Source organism: Syngnathus typhle, linkage group LG16 (assembly GCF_033458585.1).
Source record: "Syngnathus typhle isolate RoL2023-S1 ecotype Sweden linkage group LG16, RoL_Styp_1.0, whole genome shotgun sequence".
In the NCBI taxonomy this organism is placed as follows: domain Eukaryota; kingdom Metazoa; phylum Chordata; class Actinopteri; order Syngnathiformes; family Syngnathidae; genus Syngnathus; species Syngnathus typhle.
The window spans coordinates 2,351,481-2,366,623 of record NC_083753.1 but is presented as its reverse complement, the minus strand read 5'-3'; the positions used below and the strand labels follow the sequence as shown (position 1 = coordinate 2,366,623).

The 15,143-nt window shown below is 45.0% G+C and overlaps 1 protein-coding gene across 5 annotated transcripts; it reads left to right on the top strand.

The window, feature by feature from the left end:
• The first annotated feature begins 946 nt into the window (after positions 1 to 946).
• On the top strand, positions 947 to 9,218 carry LOC133169720 (limulus clotting factor C-like). 5 transcript variants are annotated; one of them, XR_009718444.1, is made up of 15 exons: positions 947 to 1,041; positions 1,139 to 3,150; positions 3,289 to 3,438; positions 3,526 to 3,682; positions 3,800 to 4,483; positions 4,548 to 4,651; positions 4,878 to 4,984; positions 5,063 to 5,241; positions 5,318 to 5,485; positions 5,753 to 5,820; positions 5,921 to 6,016; positions 6,082 to 6,114; positions 6,186 to 6,323; positions 6,553 to 6,696; positions 6,819 to 6,955. XR_009718444.1 is itself a non-coding variant. In XM_061302122.1 (12 exons), the coding sequence occupies exons 4-10, from the start codon at positions 6,952 to 6,954 to the stop codon at positions 8,003 to 8,005; spliced, it is 543 nt and encodes a 180-aa protein (XP_061158106.1). In that variant the 5' UTR covers positions 6,023 to 6,114; positions 6,186 to 6,323; positions 6,553 to 6,696; positions 6,819 to 6,951; the 3' UTR covers positions 8,006 to 8,159; positions 8,240 to 8,379; positions 8,444 to 9,218. The 5 variants fall into 5 exon arrangements, 1 of the variants encoding a protein (XP_061158106.1); XR_009718441.1 differs by having other exon boundaries at positions 5,909 to 6,016; XR_009718442.1 differs by having other exon boundaries at positions 949 to 1,037; positions 5,909 to 6,016.
• Positions 9,219 to 15,143: the final 5,925 nt, after the last annotated feature.

Sequence of the window (15,143 nt, the reverse complement as noted above, 5' to 3'; positions counted from 1 at the left end):
AATTCCAGGTTTCTCAGTATGGTTCGCAAATAAGTCACGCCTTTCTCCTCAAATGTATCACTTTGCTGACTGTCACTTTGTGTGCGTGTGCGTGTGCGTGCGCGTGCGCGTGCGTGTAGATGTAGGGTGGGCTAGTCAGTTTACACCGAGTGTTTACAAGCAATGCCGAAACCAAACTGCACGTTCACGGAGGAGCTGAATGAAAAATTCGATAAGAATAATATGAGACTTTTTCTTATATTTATAAGTATTATTAATAAAAAGTATTTTACATATGTTTTGTGCTATTTGAACCAATAAATGCAATTGCTATACAGACACCATGTCATTTGTGTCATAACATACACACCCATGAACCCCCCCCCAAAAGGGTATCTTCCTTTTCAAAAACCCAAATCTGGTCACCCTGTGAAAATGTGTACAAGATAACAATCCCATCGAGGAGTCGTCTGAGTCATCAAGCGTTTGCTTCCCCCAAAGAGCCAACAAGAGCCAGAAGATCCCCGCATGGTGTGCAAACCTTTGCACTCAAGGCCCGAAAGGCTCAATTGGAGACGTTTCCCCCTCATTTCTCTCAGATTCATTTGCTCATCGTCTCCTCGCTCATTTTCATTCACAAGTACGTCCACTAAATGTATTTTCTCGTGTTCTCTATCAAATCAACACGAATTCTGAGAGGCGTGAATGGAAACGTTTCTGCATTCTCGTCTGTACTTGAACACAAATGCAGTTACACCTCATTTGATTCCCACTTTCATACTTGGATTTGATGATTTCGATTTACTGTTAAATGAGTTGACTGCTTCTTGCTGTTGTTCACGCATACACCAGAACATTTACAAAGACACCAGAACATTTACAAAGCAACAAAAAAACTAAAGGACTCAAAGGGTACAGTGCGTTCCGTTACACGCACTCGCCACTCCCACATTTTGCGCTATGTGATGTGGTTGGCGTGTGGGCTTGGCCTGCCTTTGGTTTGGAGCAGGCACACCAAACGTCCATTTGTTTCTCGTGACTGGAATCCACAGGCCATTGTCAGTAAGGCAACTTATCATTTCTTTTCTCCTGACTGCAATCGCTGCGACCCTCAGTGAGGCAATTTCTTTTTTTTTTGCGCTCTCCCTCTCTCTCCAAGATGTGGGAGGCACTCAAGTGGTCTATTCTCATGCTTGGCGTATATCGGACATGCACGACAGGTAAGTAATTTGGTCAATTAAAAACAGTCAGTTCAACAGAGTTCATTGCTAAAACAATACCGCTGTCGACAACGTGATGAAATGTACTGTACTGTGAGTTAGCATGACTCCATCTGAGATCAAAACACTTTATTGCAATGGATCCAATTGCTCTTCATTGGGCGCATGGCAACCAAATGCACGAGGATTCTGTCATGGGGGGCAATGCTCATTGTCCCTTTGGCCCCTTCCAAAAACCTGTCTGTCCTTCATTTTGGGGTGAGCTGCTGATTGTTTGCATCAAAGCATCACTTGTGCCTGCCAAGGATTGATTGATTGGTTGGTTGGTTGATTGATTGATTGATTCACTTTTATTTCTTCACATCATTGATCATGATTACATGTGCGCAGCTCATGACATGAGATTGCACACAACTGTTCCAAAATTCTGCTATTAAGCTTCAGATGTACGGTGGGGCAAACAAAGGATGTAGTCAGCCACCAATTGTGCAAGTTCAAAGATGCCGGTCATTTTCATCAGAGGTACTATGAGAGACAAAATGAATCGAACTCAAACTCACAGTGTTGTTAGCACTTTATCTTCACCATCAGCGATCCCCACACACCAGTCACGCACGCGTGGCAAATCGATGACCAATGACGTAAGCCCAAATCAGGTAATCGCACATTTCACCACTAAGGAGTGCTAAAGCACAAGGCAACTCAATTGACTTAATTGCAACAGTTGGACCCCGCTCCACTCTTTATCTCAGGAAGCCAAAGCCGGGCTAGGCTGAGCTGAGCTGAGCAGTGCAGGGGGGTTTCATGGGGAAGAAGGGCTTTTAAACTGCGGGCTCAGTCAGGTTAAACGAATAAGCACGGGCCTCGAATGGACTCGAGGGGCAAATGCAATATTCAGATGAACACGCACTGAAAGTCTCGTAAAAGTCCGGCTAAATTTTGCAAAGAATTTCACTGAGAAAAAGAAATGAATTTTTTGAGAGAGAAATTCATTGAGAAAAAGAAATCAATTACTACTAAGTGATGAGGTTTTTGATCATATAATTCACGAGACATTTTTGTTCATGAAGAAATAGTTATTGTAGAAAGAGCTGAAGAAATTATTGTTAAATTATAATGATTATTTATACTTTATAATTTCATTACAATGTACATAATTTTTAATTATTATTCATTATATTTAGATTAAAGAAAACGAGAAATATCTTTATAATAGAGGCGCTAAGAACTATCTGTTGTATAAAGGGCTGTAAAGTCAAAGTCTGCTTTATTGTCATTAGATTAAAGAAAACGAGAAATATCTTTATAATAGAGGCGCCAAGAACTATCTGTTGTATAAAGCGCTATAAAGTCAAAGTCAGCTTTATTGTCAATCTCTTCACATGTCAAGACACACAGAGACACCGAAATTACGTTTCCTCTCTCCCACGGTGACGAGACATAGTACACGTTAGACATACAAGTCAACGACACAATATAAAAACAAGAAGGCACAAACAATAAATAATAAGAGTGATGAATAAATAATAAATAAACAAATAACACAATAAATAAAAGGAGCAAAACGGAGCCAGTGTGCATACAGCAGACAGTAAGCATAGCGCAAAAGTACAGGACGCTACGCAGAAAGGGGGAGCGAGTTCAGGATCCTAACAGCCTGGAGTATGAAGCTGTTGGTGAGTCTGGTGGTGCAGGAGCGCAGGCTCCTATACCTCTTCCCAGAGGGCAGAAGATCAAACAAAGAGTGAGCGGGATGACTCACATCACTCACAATCGTGGTCGCCTTGCAGGTGAGATGGGAGATGTAAATGTCTTTCAAGGAGAGGAGTGAAGCACCAATAATCTTACCAGCTGTGTTCACTATGCGCTGCAGGGTCTTCATGTTGTAGTCAGTGCAGCTACCACCCCAAACAGCAATACAGCTGGAGAGGACGCTCTCAATGGTGCCACGGTAAATTGTAGTCATGACGGCCGGAGGAGCGCTCGCTCGCCTGAGTTTCCGCAGGAAGTACAGGCGGCGCTGGGCCTTCTTTGCCAGTGATGTGGTGTTCGTGGACCAGGAGAGATCCTCACTGATGTGCACCCCCAGGAACCTGGCGCTGCTCACTCTCTCCACCACAACACCGTCGATGGTCAGCGGCAGATGTCGGGTGTGACCCTTCCGGAAGTCAACAACAATCTCTTAGGTCTTGTCGACATTCAGCAGGAGGTTGTTGTCCCTGCACCACGTGGTCAGAAGGTCAACCTCCAACCTGTATTGAGTCTCGTGATGAGACCCACCAGAGTCGTGTCGTCAGCAAACTTCACTATGCGGTTGTCGCTGTAGGTTGCAGTGCAGTCATGCGTCAGCAGGGTGAAGAGCAGCGGACGAAGCACGCAGCCTTGGGGGGCCCCTGTGCTTGCGTGATGCTGGCGGAGATTTTGTCGCCAACACGTACCACCTGTGGCCTCTGACAGAGGAAGTCCAGTAGCCAGTTGCAGAGGTAGGTACTGAGGCCCAGCTTGTCGAGTTTGCTGATGAGACGTTGTGGCACAATGGTGTTGAAGGCAGAACTGAAGTCCACAAACAGCAATCTCACATACGAGTCCCTTCTCTCCAGGTGGGTGAGGGCCGAGTGGAGGGCAGAGCAGATGGCATCCTCAGAGGACCGTTTGGCTCGGTACGCAAACTGGAAGGGGTCTATGGTGGGGGGGAGAACGGATCGGATGTGCTCCATGACAAGCCGCTCAAAGCACTTCATGATGATGGACGTAAGTGCCACGAGGCGGTAGTCATTGAAGCAGGACGGAGCAGGTTTCTTCGGCACAGGTACGATGGTGGCAGCTTTGAAACACGACGGGACGATGGCCTGCTGCAGGGAAGTGTTAAAGATGTCCGTGAAGATACCCGTCAGCTCCCCAGCGCAGTCCTTCAGCGCTCGACCCGGGATGCTGTCTGGGCCCGCCGCCTTACGGATGTTGATAGCGGCATCGGTGTGCCCTGATCTGTCCACCTGTTCCCCAAATTATGCCCTCAGTCAAACAATGTCCTCCCGAGTGGCTCGGGCACGGCACCAGCTGCTACAAGAAGATGGCAGTCCCCAGCAGTTGGCTGGGCGCCTGGCACCACTGCGTCTGGGTGGGCGGCAACCTGGTCTCGTCAAAGTCAAAGTCAACTTTATTGTCAGTGACGTGGAGAGATTGACAATAAAGCTGACTTTGACTTTGACTCCTCGGCCGAGGAAGACTTTGTGAAGGCGACCATGCCCAAGTACAACCGCTTCTGGCTGGGACTCTCCAACCAGGTGAGACGGAAGCGGCAATGGACTCTGCGGCGACAACTGGAACAGTTTTCTTTTCTCCCCCCAGAAATGCGACGAGGTCTGGTGTCGCTTTGAAGGCGGGAGCCAGAAGCTGACCTGGTCCGATGGTCAGACAACACACCGCAACTGAGCCCGAAATCAACTCGAAAGGTAAGACAGAACAACTTTGCATGCTGTTGTCAGGCGGAGACGTCGGCGTAAAGTTTCTGGAACCAATTTTGAGAACGACCACTCAAGGAAAAATAGGAAAATGTTCCTTTTTTTTTTTTTTTTAAATCCACCGACACCCCCTTCTGGCTGGGACTCTCCAATCAGGTGAGATGGAAGCGGCAGTGGACTCTGGAGCGACAACTGGGACTGTTGTTTTTCCCCGCAGAAATGCGACGACTCCTGGTGTCGCTTTGAAGGCGGGAGCCAGAAGCTGGCCTGGTCTGATGGCGAGACAATAAAGCACACCAACTGGGCCCCAAATCAACTGGAAAGGTAAGACCTCACAACTCTGAAACCAATTTTGAAGGAAAAACAAAACGGGAAAATATTCCTTTTTTTTTCTCCCGACAGCGCCGACGTTGCGTCCTGCGCCTACGTCAACCAAGGGGGAAGCGGACAGCCTGGGGAGTGGCGCTCTGGTTCCTGTCATTCCTCGTTGGCCTACATGTGCATTTGCTGATATTTGCCCCCCTTCCTTGCAGCCAACCACGGAGGGACTCAACGGCTGCCATCATCACTCAGCCTAGTCAGTAGGTGTCCCGCACTGTCGCTGTCTTATGCCACACTGCCGCTGTCTTATGCCGTCTTACGCCGTCTGGCTCGCAGGTTGGACTCACAAATGCGGCTGGTGGCTGGACAACCCCATCGACGACTTCTGCTACCTGATGATCAGCCAGCCCACCAAGACCTGGCAGAAGGGGCAAGACGACTGCAAACGCCTCGAAGGGGACCTGCTCAGCATCACCGACACCGATGAGCAGCCCTTCATAAAGGGTAGGCTGCCCATGAATTTGCGTATGACTCGAGAAAGAAACTTGTTTTTTTCCTACTTCACTTTCCTTTCCAAATCGAAACCTGATCAAGCTGAGATATGCCCAGCTTTGCTTGGTTGTGTTTTGTTTTTTGGCTTCACTCTTTGTTGCAGTATTGTTAGCACTTTGTCATGGCTGTGCCACACCCATCAAGTTGTAGTCAAGTGTGAGTCGTTTTGGAATCGTGCATGTTCTCCTTGGGATCCTCACTGTGGTTGGGCGCCAACAGAGGCATCGAGGGTGACGGCGGCAAGTGGTCTGACGGATCCCCCTTGTCTTACCTCCACTCGAGTGCAGGTCGGGCTGAGGCGCTTGTCAGCTGCACTTTGGAGGAACGGATGAGCGCTCAGATCTTGTCTCACCCATCCCCTTCTCCCCCCTCCAGGTGACGCCAAAGGGGGGGAATGTCTTTCCTTGCTCACTGGCAGCAGTGACTGGAAGTGTGACAAGTGCAACAACATGAAAGGCTACGTCTGCAAGAAAAAAGGAAAAGGTAAGTGAGATGTGACGCCCCACGGTGGGTGGACCTTCATCACACGTTCTGGTTCCCGCTTCTAGGAAAGACAGCAAAACCCCAGCTGCTACATGACGGTAAGTCGCCTTCAACGTCTCTGTCAAAAAAAGACGGAGAGAAGTCAACGGTTGTGCTCTCTCGCTCTCAGGCTACAAGGAGGAATTTTTCTGCCAAGACGATTTGAGATTCCTTGAATGTTCTGATGAAAGCGTCATCCGCGTACAGTCGGCTTTCCTCGGCCGGAGGCGTAGCGACGTCTGTCCAAGTGATGGCGCCGGATCACAGGGTAAGAATCCTCCAGTGGCATTATTGATTTTAGCTCGCTGTCCTGCAGCCGTTTCTGTCACGAGGTGTCATATGCAGTCCAGTAACTCATTTGTAATCTATAATTCAATATCAATATGCATGGACTTAGACGGTATAGTCATTAACCATTAAAATTCCCTTTGTCCTGCAACCAGCTGAAGTTGTTATGTGAATGAAATGTGCATAAAATGGCGCTGTGTTATTTGCAGATCGCTGCAGGATGGAAGGGTCTCTCTCTCAGTTTAGAGCATAGTGTGACAAACATGAGCTTTGCCCCATTCACCCTACGGGTACGGACCCCTGCCCTGGTGTCTCCAAATACCTCCACATCGTCTGCAGCTGTGAGGAGAAAGGTGGGCCTCACAAGGAAAGAATCCAACGGATCCCCAGAAAGCGCGTCGGCTAGGGACGGACGGCTGGCCAGACGTGAGAGTGAATGAGCGAGCATTCCTTCCACTTTTTTGTCTTTCCTCAGTGTGTCTTGACAGTCTGGGCATCGCTGACAGGAAAATCCCAGACTCCTCCTTTTCAGACTCTTCCTCCGCGATCAATGGCGAACCTCACAAAGCGCGCGTCTGGGGGGCAGCGGTTGCTGGATACCGTCCAAAATGTGTATGTAAAAAAAAGTTGTTAGTTTGGTATCCTGAGCAATGCAATGGAATGCCGTACGCCCTCAGTCGGCAGCTGGATCCAGGTGAACCTCGGTCAGCGCTTCAACGTGACGGGCATTGTGACCCAGGGGTGTACATTCCAATTGGAAAGTTGCAACGTATTTGAGTTGGAGTTCAGTACTGACGGAGAGACTTGGAATCGCTACCCAGAGCAGGTGAGCGAGCAGTAGCCGACTCCAATTTTGTCATTCATTGCAAACGCGCGTGTTTTGTTTCCAGCTTGCTGTGGGGCCGTACATTCTAACCAGGTTCATGTTCGCCCAGTACGTCCGCCTCCTGCCAAAGTTTTTTGGCCTTCGCTTTGACGTCTTGGGGTGCACGCCTGACGACACCTCTCGCGGTGAGTACCGACGTTTGGAGTGCAGTGGAAAAACCAGCAAGAAACAGGCTTTGATTTGCCCTTCTGACCCGCAGACATCTTATGCAGCAGCACAGCCACCAGCCTCAACCTCGACTGTTCAATGACGTGAGTCAAACCCGCCATCAATTTTTCTTGCGGAAAAGCCTCCTCGTAACTCAAGGTCTCCCGCAGGGTCCGGTGCCCGCCGGGCTGCGCCCAAACCTACACGGTCTACGGAACACAGATCTACAAACAAGTATGTTAATTAGTGCACGACCTGCGAGCAGAGTTCTTCTTCTTTGTCTGAGATGTTCTCTGAGTGCAGGAGTCTAACATCTGCGCGGCTGCCATTCACTCGGGCGTCATTGAGAACGCGATTGGAGGAATTGTGACTTGGCTGAAGAGAGACCCACAGGAGGCCTTCAACAGCTCCCCCAGGAATGGGATCACCTCAAGGTTGGCTCTCAATGCAGCATCTATTTGAAGACACCCGGCTCATTCTCACTTTACTGTCAGCACCGATGGGGACAATTTGCCTCGGTCTCTGTCTTACACTTTTGTTGACCAGGGTGAGTAGGCTGTCTAGAATAGAAAGCATACTACATCACGTGACGCCATCTTGTGCGCAGAGCCGAGATGCTTGGGACCTGAATGGGAGGAGTTTGCGGACCTTTGCTACAAACGTTTTGATGAGAGAAAGACGTGGTACGGCGCTTGACAATCCTGCTCCTGTCTGAAGGCCAAGCTGGTGTCCATTCGCTCCAAGGTTGAGCGGGATTGGCTGCAAGACCTCCCCTGACGTCAGGTGCGCGTTCGCCAAGCGTCGCAACTGCTTGATCGCTGCCATATCTGGAAAGCAAATGAGAGCGCTCTTGCTGTTTGCAGCCCCTGGCGACACGTGGATCGGACTGAACGCCCCGGTGGTTCCCGACGAATTCGCGTGGTTGGACCACCAGAAGGTGACCTTAACCAACTGGGCTCCGGAAGACGACAGGTTGGAGAATTGCGTGGCCGCCTTGAGCCAGGTGGGTGCGGAAAAGATTGACCCGAGGTTTTTTGTATTAAAATCAATCTCACTTGGACTTTCAGTCTGGCAAATAGAAGATGATGTCGTGCGCGCAACTCAACGGCTACATGTGTAAGATGCCCACGGAGCGTTATGCGCTGGATAAAAAAGGCGCCAATGCAAGTGGCAAGTAATCATATGAATGCAATTGACCTTGGATGATCGTTCTGTTTGATTTACCCTGCATTTTGATTGACTGATTGATGCTCTATTATGATTGATTTACCGTGCATTAGTCTTTTTGTTAGATTTACCAAGCGTTTTGATTCTGTTTACTTCTTCTTCTTGACTTAACATGTGATATGACGATTTACCATGCATTATTATTTCTTTGTCCAATTTACCATGTTATTATTCTCTTAGATTTACCGTGCATTTTCATCATTGATTTCATATTTCATTTACTTATTGGAAAATTTACCATGCATTATGATTATGCCATCTGATGATTTACCTACCATCCATTATTATTCCTTTGTCCAATTTACCATGTTGTTATTCTCTTAGATTTACTGTGCATTTTCATCATTGATTTCTTATTTCATTTACTTATTGTTAAATTTACCATGCATTATGATTATGCCATCTGATGATTTACCATGCATTATCATTCCTTTGTCCAATTTACCATGTTATTATTCTCTTAGATTTACCGTGCATTTTCATCATTGATTTCTTACATTTCATTTACTTATTGTTAAATTTACCATGCATTATTATTATTATACCATCTGTTTTTCTTACCGTGTTTATTTGACCCAAAAAAATAATAAAATAATAAAGACAATCGGTGTGTCACCTGGTTAACTCATTTACTAGTTTACTGGTTTGGACAGGCCAATTTTATAATCTGGTCAATTTGATCACTAATTTATTACGCCCGAGGTACGAATATTAGTCAGACTTCCTCATGACTCCATTTGGGTGCATTTTGTATTGCTCTTTGGAACCATTTTGAAAAAAATGATTGTATACTGCTTTGTAACAATTTTGATATTGCTATTCACGTAATCAAATCCATTCATTGTCCTGAAGCGCTTATCCTCACGAGGGTCGCGGGTAGTTTTGTCTGTCACCATTAAAAACAACAACAACAAGAAAAAAAAAACAATTAGGAGCGGCCATTCCGCCTCTCATGCGTGTGTTTGGAACGTGGGAGGAAACCCACGCAGGGAAGGGGTGAAAACATGCAAAGCCCACACTACACCGTGTTCCAAATTATTATGCAAATTGTATTTAAGTGTCATAAAGATTACATTTTTTGCTTTTCAATTAAACTCATGGACGGTATTGTGTGTCAGGGCTCTTTGGATCACTGAAATCAATCTCAGACACCAGTGATAATTAGTCTGCCAGGTGAGCCCAATTAAGGAAAAACTACTTAAGAATGGCGTTCCACATTATTAGGCAGATGACCATTTCCAAGCAACATGGGAAAGAAAAAGGATCTCTCTGCTGTCGAAAAGCGTGAAATAGTTCAATGCCTTGGACAAGGTATGAAGACCTTAGATATTTCACGAAAACTTAAGCGTGATCATCTTACTGTAAAGAGATTTGTGGCTGATTCAGAGCACACACGGGTTCGTGCAGATAAAGGCACAACGAGGAAGGTTTCTGCCAGACAAAAACATCGGATTAAGAGAGCAGCTACTAAAATGCCATTACAGAGTAGCAAACAGATATTTGAAGCTGCTGGTGCCTCTGGAGTCCCACGAACATCAAGGTGTAGGATCCTCCAGAGTCTTGCAGTTATGCGTAAACCCTCTATTCGGCGACCCCTAAACAACGCTCACAAGCAGAAACGGCTGCAGTGGGCCCAGGAATACATGAAGACTAATTTTCAAACAGTCTTGTTCACTGATGAGTGCCGTGCAACCTTGGATGGTCCAGATGGATGGAGTCGTGGATGGTTGGTGGACGGCCACCATGTCCCAACAAGGCTGCGACGTCAGCAAGGAGGTGGCGGAGTCATGTTTTGGGCCGGAATCATGGGGAGAGAGCTGGTTGGCCCCTTTAAGGTCCCTGAAGGTGTGAAAATGACATCTGTAAAGTATGTGGAGTTTCTGACTGACCACTTTCTTCCATGGTACAAAAAGAAGAACCGTGCTTTCCGTAGCAAAATCATCTTCATGCATAACAATGCACCATCTCATGCTGCAAGGAATACCTCTGCATCATTGGCTGCTATGGGCATAAAAGGAGAGAAACTCATGGTGTGGCCCCCATCCTCCCCTGACCTCAACCCTATTGAGAACCTTTGGAGCATCCTCAAGCAAAAGATCTATGAGGGTGGGAGGCAGTTCACATCCAAACAGCAGCTCTGGGAGGCTATTCTGACATCCTGCAAAGAAATTCAAGCAGAAACGCTCCAAAAACTCACAAGGTCAATGGATGCAAGAATTGTGAAGCTGCTATCAAATAAAGGGTCCTATGTTAAAATGTAACTTGACCTGTTAAGATGTTTTTGATTGAAATAGCTTTCGATTTCAGTAAATATGACCTCCTAATGCTGTAAGTTCTAAAGATGAGCATTTCAGTTCATAACAACCTATAAAATGTTATAAAACTCTGTTGTGCGTAATCATTTGGAACAGTGCATTTTAAGTTTTTTATTTTTGAAAAATTCTGTTATCATTGGGAGGTTTGTTCAATAACATTCGAATTCATTAAACTAATGGTTGATGACTTGAAAATTATGCTGACTCATTTGCATCGACTATTTAGGAAAATCTGAGATAAATATCATTTGCATAATAATTTGGAACACGGTGTAGATGGCCGGCGATGGCATTGAACCCTGCGCCTAATATAGTATTGCGCAAATGAAGCATTCACCGACAGCTTCTCCAAAGGCCACCACACTAGTGTAGCGTAAAAAAGAAAGATACAAAAAAAGTCATTTCATGCAAACATCAGGCGAGCAGGGGCTCCACCAGCCATCATGCGAACATTCTACCGTGGCACCACTGAGAGCGTCCTCTCCAGTTGTATCGCTGTGTTGGGTGGTAGCTGCACTGAATACAACATGAAGGCCCTGCAGCGCATAGTGAACACAGCTGGTAGGATTAGATGGTGCTTCACTCCCCTCCCTGAAGGACATTTACACCTCCCGTCTCACCCGCAAGGCGAGGTGTTTTAATCAATCACTGCTGTCAGAAAAATGTTGGTTTTCACCGTCGTCGTAAAAATTTCAAAATAAAAGCAATTGATTACGATTCAGGATATTTTTTTCTAAATTTTTCGACTGATTCAAATTGTGGCAACTCAACTCTTCAGTTCATCCCTACCACCATTTATTTTGGTGCTAAATTTAAAACCAAAAGGCACATTTTTTCAATGAACTCTCAATGGATTTGGTTGAATGAAATATTTTGAACACTGAAGTGTGAGAAACAGCAATGTGTTCATATTCTGTTAGCTTAGACCAGGGGTGGGCAAACTTTTTGACTCGCGGGCCGAACTGGGTTCTAAATTTGGACCGGAGGGCCGAACCAGGAGCAGATGGACGTAGTGTTTGTGTGAAGTAATATTAGTGACCTGTAAAGGTCATTGCATAAAAGATTTTGGCCTTTAGTACAATTGTGATTTCTGTTGCATTTACAGTATTAGTTGTTTTATTGCAGAATAAATATCAATTAAATACTGCGATTTCAGTTGCATTTACATTACTGGTTTAGTTACTGTACAAACAAATGAAGCAGTCATTTTTTTAACGGTATAGTACAGTGCTTCTCAATTATTTTCTGTTACGCCCCCCCCTAGCAAGAAGAAAACTATTCGCGCCCCTCCTCCCCACCGTGACTATCCTAACTTGTCTTGTAAGTCGTAAAATGTTGCACTGTCGCAAACGTGACAGAAGTAACAATGAGAGCGCCACTGCCCCCTGCTGTAGTAAACGCGCAATTACACTTTATTCTAGAACTGCCAAAAAGAAAAGCCTGTTCCCCAGGGTCACACGCGCCCCCCCAGGAATAGCACCGCGCCCCCCAAGGGGGGCGCGCCCCACTATTTGAGAAGCACTGGTATAGTAGATGGCAATGCAGTACTATTAACAGTAGGTAGCAGATATTCATTGTAAATTAAGTTACTCACTACAATTTAAATGCTGAATCACTGATTTAATATTAATCATTAATGGAATTACCCATGTTCTAAAATATTTCAATTAACTACAGACAAGACATTTTTTAACAGGATTATTTCTTTTTTGGTGAACAGGAACATAAACCACATTACCAAACTTTTCAGACAAAACTTGCTTCGACTGAGACAAAACAGGAGCCCTGAAATTAAAGAAAAAAACACATTAAGAATTATGATGGTGATGTCGGTGTCATGTCAAGATACTTGTTTCTGATAGGAAGTGTTTCACTGGCTGCAGGAACACTCATGCAGTTAGCAAGGTTGAAGTTATGTTATTAGTAGAGATGTAACGATTACTCGTGAGACGATTAAAAATTGATATGAATATGTCACAAGTTAAATCGTCGAAATAAAATCTCTGCAATGAAACAGCTGATATGCAAATTACCGTTTTTTCCATGTATAATGCGCAAAATTTAACTAATTTATTGTCCTAAAATCTGGGGTGCGCATTATACATGGGTACAAAATATATATATATATATATATATATTTTTAAGAAAATCATGGTACAACAATTTTTGAAGAAAATCCTGTCACGGATGGTTCTTTACAACGTCACTTTCCTCTCTTTTCATTTTAACCTAACTGAAGTTTATTTATTTCAAAGAAAATACATCCAGCCTAGTTAAGAAATCACCAGAAAGATCACCATGACAATTGTGAATGATAAATAAATAAATTATATATATTATATATAATTATTATTATTATTATTATAATAATAAATAATTGTGATAAATAACTGGAACATCACTCAAATATTGGTGATCCCGTTGAGAGTCTCACATATTTCTTCGCTATCGAGTTTGCTACTGCATGCGCAGTGATACTGACCGGCAGAATAACATCCGGTTGTTCCCAGAGATGATTTTTTTTCTGAAATAATTTTACGTTTACGGACTTAAGTAACCCGGCCGGGTCATACCAAAGACTATAAAAATGGGACCCATTGCCTCCCCGCTTGGCACTCAGCATTAAGGGTTGGAATTGGGGGGTTAGATCACCAAATGATTCCCGAGCGTGGGGCCGCTGCTGCTCACTGCTCCCCTCTCCCCCAGGGGATGGATCAAAATCACACGGGGATGGGTCAAATGCAGAGGACAAATTTCACCACACCCAGATGCGTGTGTGACGATCATTGGAACTTTTTAAAAAAAAATTAAAAAAAAGGTCAAAAATTGGGTGCGTATTATACATGGGTACAGGCTTTTTTCCAGCATCGACATGCCATTTTTAGGGTGCCTATTATACATGGGGGCGCATTATACATGGAAAAAAACGGTAGTTTTGACCGTTCACGCCTGGGACACACTGCCTGCATATGCGTGTGTTGCGTGTGCATGCGCCTCGCATGTCCCTTACGTTAAAAGATCATCAACGTTCACAGTGTCTCTGCTTCAGCTCGTCAGAAATGGAGGTTTGGATTTACCAGCCGAAGAGACCGGCTACAACATGATGCTGAGGAGTTGTTCTGTGTGTTGCCAATATGACAAAGAAAAACAAAAACAACTCCCGTTTTTTCCGTGTATAATGCGCCCCTATGTATTATACGCACCCTAAAAATGGCATGTTGATGCTGGAAAAAAGCCTGTACCCATGTATAATACGCACCCAATTTTATTTTATTTTTCTTTGTTTTTTTAAGTCCCAATGATCGTCACACACGCAGGGAGGCAATGGGTCCCATTTTTATAGTCTTTGGTATGGTCTTAACTAGGCTGGATGCATTTTTTTTGTTGGCATTGATTTCTCCAACTGTATGGGAGAGAAGTTGAAGAGGAATAAAAACACCCTTGGAAACCAAAACTTGCCCCTCGTCGTGACTCGGAGCCGCAACAAATGTTTCAGATTTGTGTAGGGTACATTGTGACAGCAAACGAGCAGGTTATCGAGCAAGCGTCTGATACGAGAGCATTGCGTTCGTATGGAGCGTGTTTGAAGTGAACAGCAGAGACGAAAGGAACAAGGCAAACAAAATACGCATTTTGTTATTTGCTGATTGAAACTGCTAATTAAACTGTGAATTGAAACTAATAGGAAGAAAACTGAACTCTCGGTCTTTATATAGCTGACGTGTCTTGCACATCCGTTCTGCGCATGGGATCCATAGTGCGCATGCGCAGTGATACTGCCTCCTTATGACGCATCAAGCGATGTGTCGTCAATTCTGAATTTTACTGACTGTGTTGGGCAGGATGGCTGAATGCGATGCGCGATTGACAACAAGAAGAAAGGTGATTTCAAGTTTGATTTCGAGGGAGATTTGTCATGTCTCGTCCCCAGTTTTGCGATGTGTCTAGGTTGCCATAGTTTCTGTTCGCGTCGTCCCTCCCTTCCTGTGTCACCTCAATCAATGTAACGTGTTTTGTATTTAAGTCCTGTCTGCCCCTCGCTCACCGTCGGATCATTGCATGTGTTACTGTCATGATGTGGTTTCTGTTCCTGTCTTTGGTAATGTCACCCTGTCTTTTTGTTCCACGACTTTGTCGGTCAGTCCTGTTGTTGGTTTTGTTGTACCATGATTTTCTTAAAAAATAAATAAAAATAATAATTGTACCCATGTATAATGCGCACCCC